This window comes from Pseudonaja textilis, chromosome 4 (assembly GCF_049901715.1).
Source record: "Pseudonaja textilis isolate UNSWEBS1 chromosome 4, rPseTex1.2, whole genome shotgun sequence".
NCBI classification, from domain to species: domain Eukaryota; kingdom Metazoa; phylum Chordata; class Lepidosauria; order Squamata; family Elapidae; genus Pseudonaja; species Pseudonaja textilis.
The window spans coordinates 93,519,804-93,538,645 of NC_141993.1; the positions used below are offsets into that span (position 1 = coordinate 93,519,804).

The window sequence follows — 18,842 nt, forward strand, 5'->3', positions numbered from 1 at the left end:
TGTCCAGGATGTGAGGGGTCTGGAGATATTTTCACAGCCCCCTTTCTGGCCCATGCAGCATATCGGTCCTCAGTGGAAGATGCCAAGATCCCCCAGATCCGGGGGGGAAGCTGAATCCCCTCCCCCAGACAGCCTCCTTTTGGCCCCTGTCTCACATCTTCAGTTGTCGCTTCAAGGAGAGCGCTTCCGTCTCCAACCCCGAGAAGGTCACTTTCTAGGAGGCAGACAACCTTCATCTACATCAGGGGTCTCCAACCTTGGCAACTTTAAAGCTTGTGGATTTCATCTCCCAGAATTCCATGTGGTGGCTGGGGAATTCTGGGAGTTGAAGTCCACACGTCTTAAAGTTGCCAAGGTTGGAGGCTCCTGATGTAGAGGCACCTTTGCTCAGTTCTCCTGACCTGCTTGTTCCTTTGCGTGAATCCTGCAAGTCTCTAATAGCAACCGGAGGTGGGGGCGGGAAAGGGGCCTTTCACCCTGCACAGGCTGGGAACCCATTTAAGGCACCCAGGACAGAAGCAAAGTCCGGGCAGGTCCCCAGCCAGATCCTTCGTTGGCTGATTAACTGCACGCCCCTCTTAGCTTTCCTGCAAGGAAACCTTCAGACTCTTTCTCCTCCTCCTCCTCCTCCTCCGCCTCCTCCGCCTCCCCATCTCAGCCAATGTTATTCTGGCAGCTGGGAGGGGGGAGGGGAGGCTTAGAAGGGGTCTGAGGGAGGGGAGGGGAGGGGAGCTGCTGAGGAGGAGGAGCCATCCAAGGGCTTCAGCGCTCCATGGGAGGGAGCTAAACACTCGCTTCCCCACCATCAGCCCATCAAGTCATTCAGCTCCTCCATGGCTGCCCTCTCCCTCCACAATCCCCCCCCCCCGTTCTTTTTAAAAATCCATTTTGCTCCCCTGAGTGTCACCATTTATCTGGTGCACACTTCAGAAGAGAGGAGGGGACCAGAGTCCCCCTGATCTCAGCAGGTTTTCTTTCTGTCAGAAATGGGGGGGGAGAAACAAAGAGCAGCTTTTTTCCCCTCCCCCCCCCATTTCAGAGTGAAAAAGCATTCAGTCCCCTTTCGCAGACTCTTTCCAGGACAACCTTCTCCTTAAAGACCCAGGCATTCTTGTCCAAAACTCCCTCCCAGGTTATATTCCAGCGGGAAAGACAACCTGGCTTGGTATTGCCTGGAGGAAGGGCCTCCCTACGGCCCGGGGGGGGGGCAGGGGTGGCTTTTAGTCGGGGCCACGTGTCATCCAGCCCCCTCCCCCCATTTAGGGAGAGAGTCCAAGAAAGCCCGCCTCCCAGGGTCTTGGCCATCTCCTGGTGGGCGTTGCCTCTGCAGCCCCTTCTCCAAGGCCCGGAGGCTCTGGGCCAATACTACGGGAGGGCAGGGAGGCCAAGCAGAGAGGCAGAGCCCCAGGAGAAGACTGGGGGGGGGGGCAGGACCCTGGACAGCTCCAAGGGGGCCTCCTGGACGGAGCTGCTTCTCCGAGTCCACACGCAACACAAAGCTGAAAGCTGGAATCCTGTCCATAGGTGGCCAGGTCTGGGCCTCAGGCTAAGCCAGGTGTCGCGGAGGCAGGCAGGCGCTCCAAGCCAGCCTCCCAGAAGAGCCAGCAAGCTCTGGGCGGCTGCAGGGGGTCTCCTGCCCTGTCTGAAAGCGGGGAGTCCCGGCTCTCCCGCACAGGCCACGGAGTCCATGCTGGGGGCACTCGCCATTCAGGGGGAGGCGGGAGGCTCTCTGCCTCTGCAGCCAGCCCCGAGATCTGCTGCAGCCAAGACGGGCCTCTTTCCTGGCAGGAGGGACTCCGGGGCTGCAGGGCGGCGGCAGGTACCATTCAGCCCCCACACAGGGGAGCCCCCCGCCCCCCCGGGCCCGTCCTGCTGCTTGGAATTTGTCTGGGCATTTTCCTCCAGAGACAAGCGGCCTCCCTGCTGATCCGGATGCCTCCAATGGAAGGACTCAATTACAGCTCTGCGCTCCCGGCCCTTAACCTTTCCTACGGAGCTTGCAAACTGATGTCCCTGCTTGCCCTCTGACCGCCCCCCCCGCCCGCCCATGGCCCCCACAACCAGCCCTGCTCGGAGACTGGAGGCTCTGGACGGCTCTGCAGGGCAAATTCCAAGCAGCCTCCAAGGAGGGCTGTCTCCAGGTTTCAGCCTGGTTTTTCCATATTTGTCAGCCGGGGAACATTTTGCTCTGAAATGTTATTTGCTGTTATTTACAGCAATAGTTTCTGTCTGTTGCTAGGGAAGATCCCTGAAAGCTGCTTAAACATGGAAGCAATAAACCTGGCTAGGTTGGGTGGGCGGGTGTGCTTGAAGCGCATCTCCTGGAGGGTCTTAGACAGGCTAGCTGGAACCGAAGCCCCTTAAATCCGCTGAGGCTCTCAGCTAGAAGGCAGGGGAGCCTCCGGGAGCAAACGGAAATCCCAACCCAGCTAAAGCCCGAGCCGCTGCCTGCTGCTCCGCTGCGATTCATGGCATCGTCTTGAATTGCCGGGCACGGGACCCTCCGTTCCGGGGGGGGGGGGAATCCAAGGCTGGGCTCCAGGGGAAGCCAGAGAAGGAAGCCTGAATGCCCCACATCCCAGGACTGTGGGAGGCCCCTCACCACGAAAGGGCATCCTTGGAAGTCAAGCAGCCACCCAGGTCCACCATGAGCCTGATCGCCGCCACCCCTCCCCCCACTGACCGCCTAATGCCCCAGCCTCCCATTATAGTCCCAGAAGAGCCTGGTGCTTTGGGACCCAGGGCCCATTCACCAGCTGGGGATCACCCCAAGCTCTCCTGCCCCATTTCTCTCTTGCAATTCCCCCCATCCCCGAGCCACTCTGAAAGCCCCATCGCCCAGGCCAGAGGATTCACAGCCAGTTTCCCTGCAACTCCACCCTGGCCAACTGCCCCCACCTCCCACCCCGGCCCCAGGGCTTCTCACCCTTAGCCAGGAATGGCAGATGCAATGCCTCCATGGCTGGGCTCGACCTGGCCTGCTTAAGCCCCCTGTGAGCAGCGCCAAGCCCTGGCCAGGGCGATAGGGTCACGCAGAGCAACTTCCTTTCCTACAGAAAAGGGCTTTGGACAAGCCACTCTTAAGCGGGGGAGGGGTGGTTCTAACCCTAACCCCAGACTAAGTTCTGGAAGACCACCCATGACTTCCCAGAGCCCCCTCCCACCCGTCGGTCACCCAGAAATGGCTTCTTTTAATTATTTTTTATTGGTTTTTAAAACAAACATAAACAAACAAAACATAAAAACATCAGGCCATCTTCCATATATGTACATCCAGTGTGCCGGTTGGTTTACAAATTGTTTTGTGCTTCCATTTCGTAGTCTTCAATTACAATTACATTGTATATGATCTCATATTTTCAATCCAATATTAAATACATTGGTATCATTATTAATCAATCATTTGTGATGCGTTGCTGGTCCCACTGCAGGGATGAGGGGTCAGCTGGTAGCCCACGCCCGGACCGACTGCCCGGACGGGCTTCTCTCGCAGAGGCAATGAAGACAAGGACACAAAGGCATGTTCTTGGGGGAGGAAGCCCAGAGCAAACTTTGCCCCTCTCTTTTATTGTGCAAGTTTAGGGTGGGGTTTAGGGTGTATGAGGAAACATTCCTTTTGGGTACATTTGACCATATAAGGCTATGTATTTGCATATTTGACCATATAAGGAAACTGACCATATAAGGCATACTGACCATATAAGGTAATACTGACCATATAAGGTAATACCTATGTTGACCAATCATAGCTTTACACGTGTTACCTGGCAGGTATGGTATCATTGGATCATTGGGTGATATTGCAACAATTTGACTATACTCTTATTCATTCATGCTTTAGAAAATAATCATATTTTACTTAATTTGTTTTGTGACAATTCATATTATCATCCCAAATCTATCCTAAAATCATTTTGTAGATATAATAAGAAAAGAATACATCTTTATATATTTAGTATTTTCTACAAGTCTACATATTTCGTTACTATACTTTATTGATAGAATAGATCCCAAACTTTATAAAATTGTTTATCATCCTGTTCTTTAATTTCAAATGTCAATCTGCTCATTTCAGCACATTCCAATATTTTCTTAATAATTTCCTCCTGTGATGGTATTTTCTCATTTTTCCACTTTTTAGCAAATACAATCCTAGCCGCTGTTAATACATTTACGATCAGGCATTTCAAATCTTTACTATATATTTCAGGTAAAATTCAGAAATGGCTTCTTTTAAGGAGGACTTTTACCCATGGGAAAAAATAGCTCTTAAACCATGGTTGCCATAACAGATAACAGATAATCAGAGTTGGAAGGGACTCTTGTAGGTCATCTAGTCCAACCCCCTGCCCAAGCGCGAGACCCTACACCATTTCTGACAAATGGCAGTCCAATCTCTTCTTGAAAGTCTCAAGTGATGGCGCTCCCACAACTTCTGAGGGCAATTTCTGTTCCATTGGTTGATTGTTCTCACTGTCAAAAAAAATCCCCTTATTTCTATGTTGAAACTCTCTTTATCAGTTTCCATCCATTATTCCTTGTCTGGCCTTTGGGTGCTTTGGAGAATAGCTTGACTCCTTCCTCCTCTCTGGGGCAGCCCCTCAAATATTGGAAGATGCTCTCCTGTCTCCCCTGGTCCTTCTCTTCCCTAGACTAGCCCTGCTGAGTTCCTACAACCATTCATCGCATGTTTTAGCCTCCAGTCCCCTCATCATCCTGGTTGCTCTTCTCTGCACTCTTTCTAGAGCCTCAACATCTTTTTTTATAGTGTGGCGACCATAACTGGATGCAGGACTCTAGGTGTGGCCTTGCTAAGGCTTTATATAGAGTGGTATTAGTACCTCCCTTGATCTCGATTGTATCCCTCTGTTAATACAACTTAGGATTGTGTTGGCTTTTTTGGCTGCTGCTGCACACGGCTGGCTCCCATTTAGCTGGTTGTCCACTAAGACTCCAAGATCCCTCTCACAGTTCCTGCTATTGAGTCCTGGTTTCACCCAGTCTAGATGTGTCCTTTGGGTTTTTCTTGCCTAAGTGTAGGACTTTACTTTTCTCTATATTGAATTTCATTTTGTTAGATACGGCCCAGTGTTCTAGTCTGTCAAGATCCATCTGGATCTTCAGCCTATCTTCTTGGGTGTTGGCTATTCTTGCCAGCTTAGTATCACCTGCAAATTTGGTAAGTTCCCCTTCTAGTCCCTCCTCTAAGTCGTTAATGAAGATATTGAAGAGTCCTGGGCCTAAGAGGGAAGCTTGTGGCACCCTATTAAGGGGGGGAAAGCCCCCACTTAAAAGGAGAACATCTTAACCGGCAGGAGCCGAAACATCGAAGGGGATTTCCTGGCCTGTCTCCGTGGCAACCCTCTTCCCCACCCCCAGGAGACAGCCTTGGGGATGGTGAGCTAATTCCTCCCCCTCCGTCCATGCTGAGGATTTGAGCCTCTCTGGGAAGGTCCTGGGCAAGATGCCAGCTGCAGCTCTGCCCTGTGAGGTAGGCCAGCCAGCCCCCCTGCAGCCCCCAGCGCCGCCCATCTCCGCCGCCAGGAGCATCCCGCCTGCCTCATTACGCGCGGGCGCGCTTTCCCCCCCCCCCGCCCCCCGAGCGGAAGAAGCAACCCAGGGAGGGTCTCCCTGCTTGGCCAATGAGAGGCCGAAGGGCGCAGGCGAAGGGACGGGGCGGCTGTGTGCGGTGCACAGGCAGCGGGGGGGACAGCCAGGAAACGCCGAGGCCTCCACCGGGTTCCTTCTAAAGGCCGGAATGGCTCCTGGAAAACGCGGAGACCCCTTTCCTCGCGTCCCAACTGCTGCGTGTTTCCACAACATGCCGAAGGACAAGCAAGAACAAGAGTCAAAGTCTCGGCCTGCATTGGGCGAAGCAAGCCGCGTTCTTCAGGCACCTCCAAAGCAGCGGCTCTCCGGGCAAGGAAGAGGCGCCCCGCCCCGAGCGGAGCCCGGCGGTGGGAGCGGGCGGCCCCGGTCTGGCGGGAAAACCGCCTGGCAGCCCCGCCCTGGGCCCCAGCCGCGCCCTCCAGCGGCCACCAGAGCTGGACGCTGGCGCCACCTGCCGGCTGCCGGCAAGAGGAGCCGCGACGGGACCCGCGAGCTGAAGGCCGAAAACGAGAGGTGGCCCCGAGCGAGAAGGGCCCGGGCAAGGCGCGGCAACCTCCGGCCCACACCTACGGACACCCGCCGCTTGGTTGGCTGAAGGAGCGACGGGCGCCCTCCGCTCCTCCGCGGCGAAGGCTTCGGCTTCCGTCTCAGGCGCTCCACGGTTGGCGGCGGCCCGTCGACCTCCCCAGCTCCAGTCCGGAGAAAGAGCGGCAGCTGCCCCCCCCCAGCTCTTCGGGGCAGGCGAGGCCTCGGTTGGAAGGCCGGGAGGGTCTCCGCGAGCTGGCGGGGGAGCGGGCGAGCCCGGGCCCGACGCTTCGGGGAGCAGCCAGAGGGAGAGGCGCTGCGGCCGCGCAGCCCAAGGCTCACCGGGCGGCGGGTCGGAGCGCCGAATTCCCGAGGGGAGGCTGGAAGGGGAGCGCCCGAGCTCAGGTCCGCCTCCCGCCTTGAAGACGGGACAGTGAAGCGGAATTTGCCGGGCTCCCTCCTTTCACGCCTTCCTCCCCGGTCCCGCTGATCCCGACTGCCCGCCGCCACTTGGCCGGGCCCGCCGCAAGGCCCGCCGCGGCTTCCTGAGCTGATTTCCAACCAGGGCGGGACGCTCGTCGCCTTGGCCGACGGCCTTCCTTGGAGGCAGCTTCTCCCGGCCAAGTTTCTGCCCAAGAAGTCCTGGGCTCTGCCACCGTTCCGCTCCTTGGCTCTGGACGGGAAAGTGGCCCCCGGAAGACGTTTCAGGCCGCTTCTCCAGCGCTAGGCTGGCTCTGCAAAGGCAGCCCCCCCACCCATGCTCAGAGATTAGTTTTCTCTCTCTACCTTCCTACCTACCTACATCTATCTATCTATCTATCTATCTATCATCTATCTATCTATCTATCTATCTATCATCTATCTATCTATCTATCTTACTTTACATAGCAAATACACTCCCAACATCTCTGGGTGCTTATGTTATATTAAAAAAAAAAACCAGAATAAAGGAGCAAAGGATGAGTGTCCAGAAAAACTACAGGAAGCAACCCAGAACTCACCTGCTTTCCCACCCCAAACAGTTGGCCAAATAAAGTGTCCTATTCTCCTCTGTTTTCTGTTCTATTTTATTCTGTTTTCTGTTCTGTTCTGTTCTGTTCTATTTCGGCCTTTCAGAACAGCTTCAGGGTGGGAACCACACACAATTCTGGGCATTCTGGGCGTTGGGCCAGGCTGGAGGACAGATTCCCTCTGTAAGCCGATTAAGGATTGTCCCCTTGGTTGCCTGACACCAAAGAGCAGCCGAAAACACCCAGGTGGGATTAATCCCAGGCGCTTGCTTGTTTATTTGTCAAAGTTTCTGCACTCCCAACACTTTCAGTGGTTTCCAGCAATAAAATGCAGGAAACCAAAAAAGCAACATAGAGAAAGCATAAAATCGCACCATCCAAAGGAGAGGATACATCTCAACCCACCCAGGTGACCCCCAACACTGGAACTGCCCTCCATGGGACCCCAGTGGGGGCTCAGGGTGCAGGCAATTATTGGTTGGCCAATAATTAGGCCGGCATATTTTGGACCAAGCCAAGCATTGAGTGCTCGTCAATCCCATCCCCACAGTCGGTAGGCTGCGGCCTCTCTAAACAACCAACTCATTTTGAAGATATCGCACCCTTTTGATCAGCATGCGTGCAGTGTGCCCCGGGCCCTCCTTCCCACGGTTTTGGCGCTTGCTGACCCAAAAGCCTTGACCCAAAAGGGGGAGCTTCTCTACCTGTTGCCTCCTGGGCTGCATTGCAAAGGAACAGGCCGACCGGGTGGAAGGACAGCCTTAGATAAGTCCACCCTTGTGGCCTCGTCCTTAGGAAGGCTCCGAGATACGCCTGGCCGGAGAATAGAAGCAGCCTGCTTCCCTGGACCCCCAACGCCTGGCCGGTTCGTCCTCCTGTCACCACTCGGGGTTAATCCTCTGGCTGCAGAGGTTTCCTGGTGAGGGTGCGGGGGCACCTTCAGCAGTTCATAGGGAGTGGGGTGGGAGCATCCCTGTCTGTGGTGTGGGAGATCTTTTACTGCCACAAGTGCATCAGAATAGCCCCACCACGTGGTGGTGGAGAGGGTGAGAAAGGCCCTCTGGTTCCAGGTAGGGCTGCAGTGGGTAGACTCCATTTCTCCATCTGGGGCCCAGGAGGTGGCGGTACTAGCAAGAAGCAGCCCAGCACAGGGCACCTTGCCCTGGGTCCCGGGGGCGCCCATGAGGCAAGAGGGGTGGGAGGTGGCAGGGCTGCTTTCCTGCCCCCACCCGTCACTCCCTCCCTCGCCTGGCCTTGACGTGGACCAGCCTCACCAGCCGGGGAGGCAGCTGGACCGACTCCGTGGCTTTGTGGAGTGTGTATGCCAGGCGCCCCAAGGCGACTGCACAGAAGATGCCCACAGAGAGCATGGAAAGGTAAAGCGGGAGGAACACGCGGCAATACCAGGAGTTGGAGCTCAGCAGGGAGCCCCAGGCCTGGTGCTGTGGCAGGAGGGCAGGCCGGTTGGGGAGGGGAAGGGGGCTCCCAACACTCCGGGGCCAGGGAGGGGGAGGAGAGGAAGGGCAAAGGGGGAGGCCTGGGGCAGAGGGAGGTGCCAGGGCTGAGCCTGCAGCGGGCGTCTGTGCCAGCATCGCCCTGGGGGCTGTGGGGCTGGGCACAGTCATCACTTGCCTGGAGGATGGGTCCGGCAAAGAGGGCCTGGAGCGACACACAGGTGACGTGGCAGTCACAGGAGTGCGAGTGGGTGTGTCCTGGCTTGCGGTGGATCTCCTGGGGACTATAAATGGTGCATAGGATCTTGCTGAGCTGATGTTAGTCAGAGCAGTGGGGGGTCTTGGTGGGAGTGTCCCAGGGCGCAGTGGTTTCCGTGGTTCGGTACCCGGTCCAGCATCTGGGGTCAGAGTATCTGTACAAGAGGTGAACTGGTAGCCTATGGAAGAAATTTCAGTTGTGGCATTTTGAGTTGTGGTTGGAGAAGTCGTGGAAGTTGTGGCTTGTAACGTTGTGGAAGGCTGTTCAGTGACAGTTGTGGCGTCTTTGGTTGTGGTTGGAGAAGCCGTGAAAGTTGTGGCTTGTAGAGTTGTGGAAGGCTGTTCAGTGACAGTTGTGGCGTCTTTGGTTGTGGTTGGAGAAGTCGTGGAAATTATTTCAGGGGTTGTGGAAGAAATCTCAGAGACCGTTGTGGTGTCTTTGTCTGTGGTTGAAGGACTCGTGGAAGTTGTGGCTTGATGGCTTGTGACTTCAGGGCTTGTCCTGGCTGAGGTGGGACTCTGAGGGGGGGTGAGGGGAGAGCTGGGAGTTGGGGTTGGGGTGCTCGTGGGGGGGGGGTTGTAGGCCTGCTGGTAACCACGATTTGTGCGCTTTTCGTAGGAGGGGGCTGAGATGTGGTGGTGGGGGCCTTCTGCAGCGCGGGGGGCTGAGCTGAGGTGCCGGTTGTGTTTCTGCTTGCCAGGGTGGCAGGTGGAGAAGCGGAGGTGGGCAACGGGGTGGCCTTGAAGGTGGCCTTGAAGGTGGGGGTGGTTGTTAAACAGACCAGCTGGTCTCTTGACAGGGAGCCCACTTCTTTGCCAGCCAGGCCTCCTGGGCTTCTGCAGGCCAACTTCTTGGCATCCTTTATCCTTTTAGCATTCATCTTCATCCACTGATGGAGGTAGAGAAGGTGACAGTCGCACCTCCACGGATTGTCTCCAAGATACAGGGAGGTGAGCTTTCCCAGGTGGTCCAAGTAACCCGTGGGGAGGGTCTCCAGCTGGTTTCCCTGGAGCTTGAGAGTCGTCAGGGACGGGAGAGAAGCCCCCGCCAAATTCTCCAGGGTGGAGATCCTGTTTCTGCTCAGGTCCAGCTCCGTCAGCAGCTGCATGGCCCCCAAGGCCGGGAAGGCTTTCAGGCGGTTGGACGCCATTTTCAGCTGCTTCACTTTTCCCAGTCCAAGGAAGGTCTCATGGGGGAGAACTTCAATCGAGTTCTTGTCCAGAAAAATCCTCTCCAGGTTGACCAGCCGGCTTAGCAAGTTGGGCAGGAGAGTCTGGAGCCTGTTGCTCTCCAGGTTGAGCTCCACCAGCTGCTGCAGGCTGTCCAGAGTCCCCGCCCCTAGACTCCCGACCTGGTTATTCTGCAACCGGAGAGTCTTCAACTGGGTCAGGGGCTTGAAGAGATCCTGTGAGACGTTGGAAATCTGGTTCCACCCCAAATGTAACAAGGAGAGTTTAGGGAGCCCATCAAAAACCCCACCGGGGAGAGACCCGATTTCATTCCGATGCAGGTAGACCTCTTCCAAGTCCCCAAGGCCGTCGAACAGCCCTTTCTCGATCCTTCTCATCCGGGAGTCCCTCAGGTTCACTTTCCGCAAGCGATCCAGGGAGCGGAAGGTGCCCACGGGGAGATCCCCTAACTCAGCCCCGGTGATTTCCAGATCCACCAAGTTCTCCAAGTTCTCAAATGCTCCCGCTTCAACTCTTTTAATCTTGTTGTTTAGGAACACAATTTTCACCAGGTTAGACATGTTCGCGAAGGCTCCCTGCCTAATTTCTACAATGCTGGTGTCCACAAAGAACATTTCCGTGATAATGGGAGCTACTGACTTGGGGATCTCTGCGATATCTCGGGCCCTCGTGTAGACCTCTTGAAAGGGGCAGCTCTCGTTCGGGGTGCCACTGCAACCCTGATTCCCTTGGCCGGTCCGGAAGAGGAGGAGGAGGAGGAGGAGGGTGGCCCTGAGCCACATGCTGGAAGAGACCAACAGCCCTGAGCCTTTTTCAAAGTATCCCCTGCGCCTACCAGCGCTCTCTGCAATGCAGCCTCCTAACTCCGAGGGCCCCTGGGATCAATTATGCAACCCTTCCGACAGATTCTTGGTCCCCGTCCTCCCTCTGGCTCTGCTGCTGCAGCCACAGCCAGCCAGACCCAAAGGGCGCATCTGGCCCCTCCTGCAAAGGGGACGCAGGCTGCCCATCCTTCCCTCCAGGGCCTCCCCACAGGTCTTAAGAGGACGCACCTGTTTGCTGAGCAGCCCCTGGAACTCCTCGCTGGCCAGGATAGCAGGAGGTCTTGAGAATGCGCCTCCCCTCCCTGGAGAATCTGTCCTGATCCAGATGGGCTGCCGAGGGATAGGGGCCCCTTATCTCCAGCGACGCCTCAGGAGGGTGGAGGAGATCTGGGTGCAACCCAAGACACCTTTTGCTCTCTGGTTTGGCCTGATAAGCAGCGAGAGGTGCTGAGCAGCCCCAGGGACGCTGCTGGTGGCTCTGCGCTCTTCCGCCCGAGGCGCACCTTGGGCTGGGCAGAGGAAGCGTCCCTCCCTTGGCACCCACTCTCCACAGGGCAGAGAGCCCCCTGAGCCAGCAGGAGCTGCCCAAGCTGAGCAGAAGGAAGAGCGAGGCCTCCTAGCCAAGGGAGCCCTCATCTCCCCAGAAGCAGGGCCAGCACCCCAACACAGTCCCTGCCCTCCTCGCGTGTAGGGAGGTTCTCAGCCCCCCAGGTCCCGCTTGTCCCAAAGGGGCTTTCTTTCAAGAGGCCACTGGACTTTCAGGGGTTTCTGTGAAGACCTTTCGCTTCTCATCCAAGGGGTTTCTTCAGCTCTGAACGGATGGTGGGGAAGGGAAGGACTGACACTCCTTGCAGACAGCTGGTCCTTTGCATCCCACTGGAGAGTCCTTAAGGCTCCAGGTGGCTTTAAAAATACCCAGAAAGTCCAGTTGCCTCTTGGGAAAAGCACCTTTTCCCTGCAACTCTTGAGGGAGAGGCAGGCAGGAACAGGGACTCCCTCTTCCTTAAGGGGTTCCCTAGTCGGGGGCCCTCAGCTACTCCGTGGGCCCAAACTAGAGAGAGTCGCTCTTGGGGGGGGGCTCAGTGACCAGGGCCAGATTATGGGAAAGGCCCAAGGGACCTAATGGTCAGTGTAAGGGAGACCAAGGGCAGGTCTGTCTGTACCCAGCGCCTTTTGGGGGGGGGGAGGAAGAGAGTTTTGGAGGGGAAGACAGGTAATAACTCTAATGCTTTATTGGTTTATGCAAAACGCGTCACATGCACTCGGGTTGGATTAAACGCTGGACGGGGTTTCACTCAGCCCCTGCAACAGGTACGCAACAAGCACACCAACATCAAAGTCCTCAACCCTCCTAGCAACATATAAATATGTGTGAAATCTGCAGAAAGCAAAAAGAACTATAAATGGGGGGGGGTCTTCAGAGCTGTCCCAAAAGGAATAAGGCAACCTTGGGGGGGGGGGGTGCCGAAAGGGGCGCAGGACCCTCCCCCAGGCTCTTCTCCAACAGCCTCCACCGATGGCAGACGCAGCACCGAAGCCAGCGATCCGCCCTTGGAAGGAGCCCGAGGACCGGGGCCTGGCGGGGCGAGGCTGCCTCTGTTGCAGGAGCTGGTCCAGGATCGGCGCTTCCTGGGGGCTCCCAGGCCTGGATCTTGCAGCACTTGAGATCGGTGATGCCTGATCCGCGCCTGCCGCTCTGCCGCCGCCCCCCCTCCTTTCTCAAGCCCAGAGGGGGCGCTGTCAGATCGTATCCGGCTGTCCAGTAGATGACCACCAGGCCAGGGTTTGTCCCCCAACCCGTCCCCCTCCTGGCCCCCTCTGCCCCGGGGGTGGGTGGGTGGGGGACTGCAGGGTGCCGGCCGCCTCTTAGGCATCCCGGTCCAGGGCGCCTGTCTCTTCCGTGGGGGGCGGAGCATCCACTCGGCAGCGGGCACTGCCAGGTTGGCAGGGGCAGAGGAGCTGCTCCTCCCTGGCAGCCAGGAGAGTCCTGCCCTCCAAGGGGGCGGGGGCCCGGCAGAGGACCCGGGCGCCAAGCGGGTGGTCCAGAGAGCTCAGCCAGGCGGCCAGGGGGGCCAGGTGGCAGTCGCAGCGCCAGGGGTTGCCCTCCAGAGCCAGGCTGACCAGGGCCTCGTTGGCGTCGAAGAGCCCCTCGGGCAGACTCTCCAGCCGGTTGTGGGCCAGGTCCAAGGCCTCCAGGCTGCTGAGGTTGGCGAAGGCCGCCCTGGGGAGGACGGCCAGGGCGTTGTGGCGCAGCTGCAGCCGGCCCAGCCCGGCCAAGCCCCGGAAGGTGCCGGCAGCCACGCGGCCCAGCCGGTTGTGGGCGAGGCTGAGGACGGACAGCTCCGAGAGGTTGCCGAAGAGCCCCGCGGGCAGGTCCCGGAGCCGGTTGCGGGCCAGGGAGAGCTCCACCAGGCGGGGCGTCCCCCGGAAGAGCCCCGCGGGCAGCCGGGCCAGCTGGTTGTCCTGCAGCAGCAGGAAAGCCAGGCTGGGCAGCCCCGCCAAGAGGCCGGGGGGCTCCAGGCGCCCCAGGGCGTTGTGCTGCAGGTGCAGCCGCCGCAGCCGGCCCAGCCCGGCGAAGAGGCCCCGGGGCAGCTCGGCCAGCCGGTTCCCGTCCAGGAAGAGCTCCCGCAGCGCCGCCAGAGGGCGGAAGAGCCGCGGCGGGAGGCGCCTCAGCAGGTTGTCGCTCAGCCGGAGCTCGCGCAGGCGCAGGAGCGGCTGGAAGGTCTCGGCCGGCAGCTCGGCCAGCCGGTTCTGGGCCAGCGAGAGCGCCTGGAGGCCGGGCAGCGGCTGGAAGAGGCGCGGGGGCAGCGTCGTCAGCCGGTTGCCCTGCAGCTGCAGCGCTTGGAGCGCCGGGGTGCCGTCGAAGAGCCCCTCTTCCAGCGCTTCCAGCCGGCTGTGGCGGACGGCCAGCTTGCTCAGGCGGCCCAAGCCCAGCAGGGCCCCGCGGGGAGGCCGGCCAGCTGGGCGAGGGCCACGTCCAGCTCCCGCAGCCGCGGCAGCCCCGCCAAGGCGCAGCCCGGGAGCGTCCGGAGCGGGCAGTCCAGGAAGGCGAGCTGGCGCAGGCCGCCGCCGCCGCTGCTGCCGTTGTTGCGCGGGGCGAAGGCGCGGCAGGGAAGGGAGCTCAGCGAGGCGCCCACGAAGAGCAGCCGGGTGGCCTCGGGGGCAGCTCCTCCGGGACGCCCGAGACGTTTCGGCCCGAGCAGAAGACGGTGGCGCGCGCCGAAGCGGCGGCACGAGGACAGGCGGGCGGAGGCGGCGCCATGGCGGGGCCAGCACCGAGAAGGCCAGCAGCAGCAGGAGGCCGGGCCGGCCGGGCATCGTTTCTGCCTGCGGAGGAAAAGCAGAAGCGCCGCCGTCAGACGGGTGGGACTCTGCCCTCGCCCAGCCTTGGCTGAGAAGCCCCTCCTGAGCTGCCCAGGGAGGGGAGTAAGGCGACCTGGGGCAGGGGAGATCCGGGACTGGGGGCGCCTCGGCTCGTGGCAGCAGATGGACTCCGTCTGTCGCTCCCCACGGGACTCTCGGGGGCTTTGCGGTGATGCAAAAGTCACCCAGACACCCACAGCCTGAGTGAAACCGGGAAGCATACAAACGCTTCCAAAGACTGTCCTGGAAATGCCGCATCTGGTACAGCAGCTTCCAGAAAAGTCGCCAAGGGGGCGACTCGGCTAAAAGCGGGCAGGTGGGCATTGCAGGGACCGGCTCTGTTCCAGGAAAGCAGCCCCTCTGCGCCTCAGCCCAGCCCCACAGGTCGGGCCAATGTTGGCCAGCCGAGCAGGGGCTGCGAGTCTCAGCACCGTAAGCTGCGCCTGGAAGGCTCCGGGCGCCAGGAGGGCCGCCTGCTCCCACCCACCACCGATAGGTGACGCCCAGCCCGTGGCCTTCCCAAGTGGCCCTTAAAGGCAGCCACCTGAGCCTGTTTGGCGTGGTGTGATCGTGCCTAGGAACCAGGAGACTTGGGCCCAGTCCCTCTCTCCCAGCCCAGCCCACCTCCCGGGGCCGGGCTTGGTCTCCCCTGTCAACTCTATGCAAAATGACGGGATAAAACCTCCTCCCCCTCCTCCTCCTAGGCAAAGCGTCCGGGAGGGCAGGAGATACTTGCAGGGCCACCTCTGCTGCATCAGCCTCAGCCAGTGGGACCCGCCGGTGAGCTCCCAATATGTTGCTTCTGAAAGGTGAGGCAGGCAAGGGGCTGCCTGTCCATTTTGCTCCCCCCACCCCCGCCCCCCAGGCTGAAGGGACCTCCAGACAAGGTTCCCTGCAGTGGGAATCCAGCCAATCAGCTGGAGGGAAGCTGCCCTGAGGCCCAGCAGGCGAGAGCGATGGGGCTGGGCCCAGGGAGAATGCTGGCAGGGGGTGCAGGCCCCCAAGGGGGTCCCGGTGGGGGGTCCCTTCTCTCCCATCTTCCAGAGGCAAGGGGCCAAGCAATGGGGCTGGTCTGGGGGTCCCAAAGGCTGAAATAGGACCCCTGGCTGCGGCCAATCAGCTACTGCCAGCTCGGCAAGTTGTCCTCACTCCATTCCCCCCCCCCTCCAGGCCTCCCGAACTGAAAGAGCTGCTGGACAAACCCTGGGAGGGTTTGCAAAACAGCCTGCCTGGAGGAGCCCTTGTGCCCCTCTGCCCTGCCCAGGTGCTGCTTGGAATACAGGTGCAGCTCAGGGCCCCACAGTCTGGGCAAAGGGCACCAGCCCACTGGTGCCAGCTTGGAGGAAGTCTACCAAGACGAGGAGAGAACCACAGACCAAGCCCTGCGTGGCTCTAGGAGTGCTCAGCCCATCCAAGGTGTGAGGGTGGGGGGAGATGCGACCCTGCAGGGAATCCCCATGGCTGGAGAGTCAGAAGTAGCGGCTCAAAGGCCCCAGGAAGGAGCTCATGCCGACTCTTCCAGCCAGGTGTCCGTGGGACAGGCAGCCTCAGGAGAGGGACTTCAGGGGATGGAGAGCGCCGGTCATAGATGCACCGTTGGATCCTGCACAGAGCTGGCAGTGGTCTAGATGGCCTTTAAAGTCCCCTCCAACCCCAGGATGTTTGTTTATTGAAGCACTTAATGAAAGGGATTCATTCAATAAGCCCTTGACCACAAATCTTCCGTCTTGCTGACTTCCGCATGTTCAGGATACCTCCCTTATAATGGCATCCTTTCTCCTTTGGTTGGGCCTCAGGCCAGAGCCCCTCGGGGAAATCCCTCCGGCTCCACTCAGCAGGGAGGAAGCCAAGGATGACCCCCTCCCACCCGCCCTTCCCAGGCATCCCTGGCCCAGGGGGGATTTGGGGCTGCATCCCGTACAGGGCCTTAGGACTTGGGGGGGCGGGTGACTGGAAGTTGCACTGAACGGCGGACAAGGAGCAGCAGTCCATCCCGCTCCCCCCCCCAAGCGAGACCACAAGGCACAAGGGGTGCGGCTGAAGGGCCCAAAGGAGACCAGCTTGGGGTGGGTGGGGGGTCTTTGGGAGCTTCCCAGGCACTTTCCTGCATTTCCTTGTCTCAGAATTCTGGAAACCAGACTGGCGCTTCTCAGCGGGGGGGGGGTCAGCAGTATCCTCACTCCCCAGCCCAGCATGGCGTGTTGGAGGAGAATGCCCCCCCCATGCACAGCCCAGGCCCTGCTACCCCGATGCGCACTTACCTTCCGTGCGACCAGGAGCCCAAGGAAGCCCCCCCGCCCGGCTCCCTGGCCTCCACCAGAAGCCTCGGTCAACAGGGTGGCTGAGTCAGTGACCTGCTGGGCAGAGGCGGCTGCAGGACTTTGCTTCCAGAGATCAGGGCAAAGGCTGGCCACCTTGGGAGGGGACCAGGGCGGGCACTGGCCTCTCAGCCAACAGCTGCAGCAGCAGAGACCCTCCCCTTGGGGGAGGGAGGGGGAGAGGCGCTGGCCTCCAATCACAGCTGAGCATCTTGGGGGCAGCTGCATGGCCTTTGGGCAGCCTCACTGGAGAGAAGGCCCCCGATTCATCAGGAGCCCACAAAGCCCCAGCAGGAGCTTCCCCAGAGTGCTTGGGAGCCACGGAGTGGGGCTGGGGCCCTGAGCCCAGGGCTACTCACTTCCGGTCTCCTGCCTGGCCTGGTTCTTGGGGGGGCTCGCTGACTGTGTTCATACGGATCCATAGGGTTGGGGCAAGAACAAGCAGCGGCCCTGATAGGTGAGCCTGGCGCAGAGGATTCGTCCTGTAGCTTTGCACATCATGCATTTGTTTTCATGATTTTTTTTAAGGAAGTGGAGTCAGGTTAAAAGTGGTGTGTGAATGCCATTGTGCCTGTCCAATTCTATTAACAGCAACCAAGGATCCCTCCTTCTTATGAAAGGGAGGAGGAGGAAGAGTGCTCTTTGGCCACTTTCACCCCACCTGGGACATCCTCTACGCACACACACACACACACACACCTGGGTTGCAACCCCTGGCTGCCTTCCCCTGGCCCACAGGGGCCTGGAGGTGGCCAGGCATCCTAGTAGCCTTTGGAGGGGGGTTGGGGGAGTCTTTCTGCTTCAGAAGTCGGAAGTGCCTCTTCTCTTACCTTGGCAAACACAACTCGGGGCCGGAAAGGAGAATGGGGGGGTCTTTTGGTGGGTGTGGTTGCTTCCTTCGTGTTTTCTTGCTGGAAAGATGGCAAAATGAGGAGGGGCGTGCTGCAGGGGGGCACCTAAAGCAACACTCCCCTTTATCTCCTGGGGTCTGTAAGCTGTTCTGGTGCTCATCCCAGTCCGTAAATTTTGGGGTTTCCGACACAGATCTCGCTCCCTCTGTTGCTTCTGCTTTACAGAGGAAAGAGCCCCTCTTCTGCCTCTGGCAACACAGGAACACACACACACACAGAGACACACAGACACGCAGACTCACTCTCTCTCCCCCCAGGAGAGAGGAGAAATGGGGGTGCTTGCTATCTGAAATCCCGTTCACCTCCCCCCCGCAGTCCAACTTCCTCCTCTCTCGTTTCCTTGGACGACTTCTGCGCCCCTCTGTCCCCCTCAGACACCCACCTGGGCTGGGGAAAGGGGCTGTTTTTAACGCGCGGGGCCAGGCCGAGGAGGGTCCGTGTGTGAGAGATGAAGCGAGAAGAGCAGCTTTAATAGGCCCGGGCTCGTCCACAGCCGCGTCTACGAGGCTTTTCTGCTGCCCCCCCCCTCCTCCCCCCTTCCGCAACCAAGTTTCCGCGAGGCGCTACCTTCGCCGACGGAGCTGCCAGGCTGGGCCGCCGGAGAAGGCGCGTCGGGCCTGTCTCTGCCTCTCAGGGCTCACTGGCGGAAGCTGGCCACTCTGCCCGATTCTGCACTGCTCCCCAGAAAGGCACAACGCATCCGAGCGCCCGGCCCCAGTCCTGTTCGCCGTAGCAGCGCCCGGGATCCTTTCCGTCCTCCGCTCCTGGGGAACCAGTCTTCTCCGGTCGCGAAACAGACGCCTTGGTCCTCCTCCGGGGGATGCCAGATGCGCCTGCAGCGCCATCCTCGCCTGGGAAGGCAGCGGGGGACCTCGGGCTTAATGGCCAGGCCAGCGCGCGCCACCCCCGGGGTATCCCAAGCCGCTTCCCGGCCGGCCTTGGGATCAACGTTTCGGGAGTCAAGCACCTTTTTGGAGACGGGAAGGCTTGCAGGGGGGGCCTGCCCCTTCGAACAGCCCAGACTTGCGGCCTGCCTGCGTGAAGAAAGTGCGGGCCCGGGTTGGCCTCTCTTCCAAGGTTCCTGGAGCTGCCCCCGACTTCCCGGGTGGGGACCGGGCAGCGCTAGGCTTTGCTAGCCGTCCTGCTGCGAACCCGGCCCTGGGCGTCCCTGGGTCGAAGGCGCGCAACCTGCCTCAAAGAAGCGCCGGGCGAAGGAGTGCCAGCGTCCATCTGGGCGCAGATTCGCGGGGCAAAAGTCGGCTAGTAGCCTGTGGCGCGCAAGTCCGCTGCTGAGCCCGTGCCGGGGCCGGCGGGGTGGAGCGGCTGAAGGCGTGAGTGCTGGAGGAAAGGGCGCGAACCGGGCCAGCCCCATGGCGGA

General features: G+C 59.6%; 2 protein-coding genes across 2 annotated transcripts; both read right to left on the minus strand.

Annotated features, from left to right (window-relative positions):
- Positions 1-6,992: 6,992 nt before the first annotated feature.
- LOC148125958 (uncharacterized) lies at positions 6,993-11,729 on the minus strand. Its single transcript, XM_087933753.1, is given in 3 exon segments — positions 6,993-9,409; positions 9,412-10,831; positions 11,101-11,729. Coding segments are annotated over 2 exon segments (2,451 nt in total). The 5' UTR covers position 10,831; positions 11,101-11,729; the 3' UTR covers positions 6,993-8,377.
- Positions 11,730-12,080: 351 nt separating this feature from the next.
- Positions 12,081-18,832, minus strand: CPN2 (carboxypeptidase N subunit 2). Its single transcript, XM_087933754.1, is given in 3 exon segments — positions 12,081-13,814; positions 13,817-14,199; positions 18,032-18,832. Coding segments are annotated over 3 exon segments (1,737 nt in total). The 5' UTR covers positions 18,310-18,832; the 3' UTR covers positions 12,081-12,738.
- Positions 18,833-18,842: the final 10 nt, after the last annotated feature.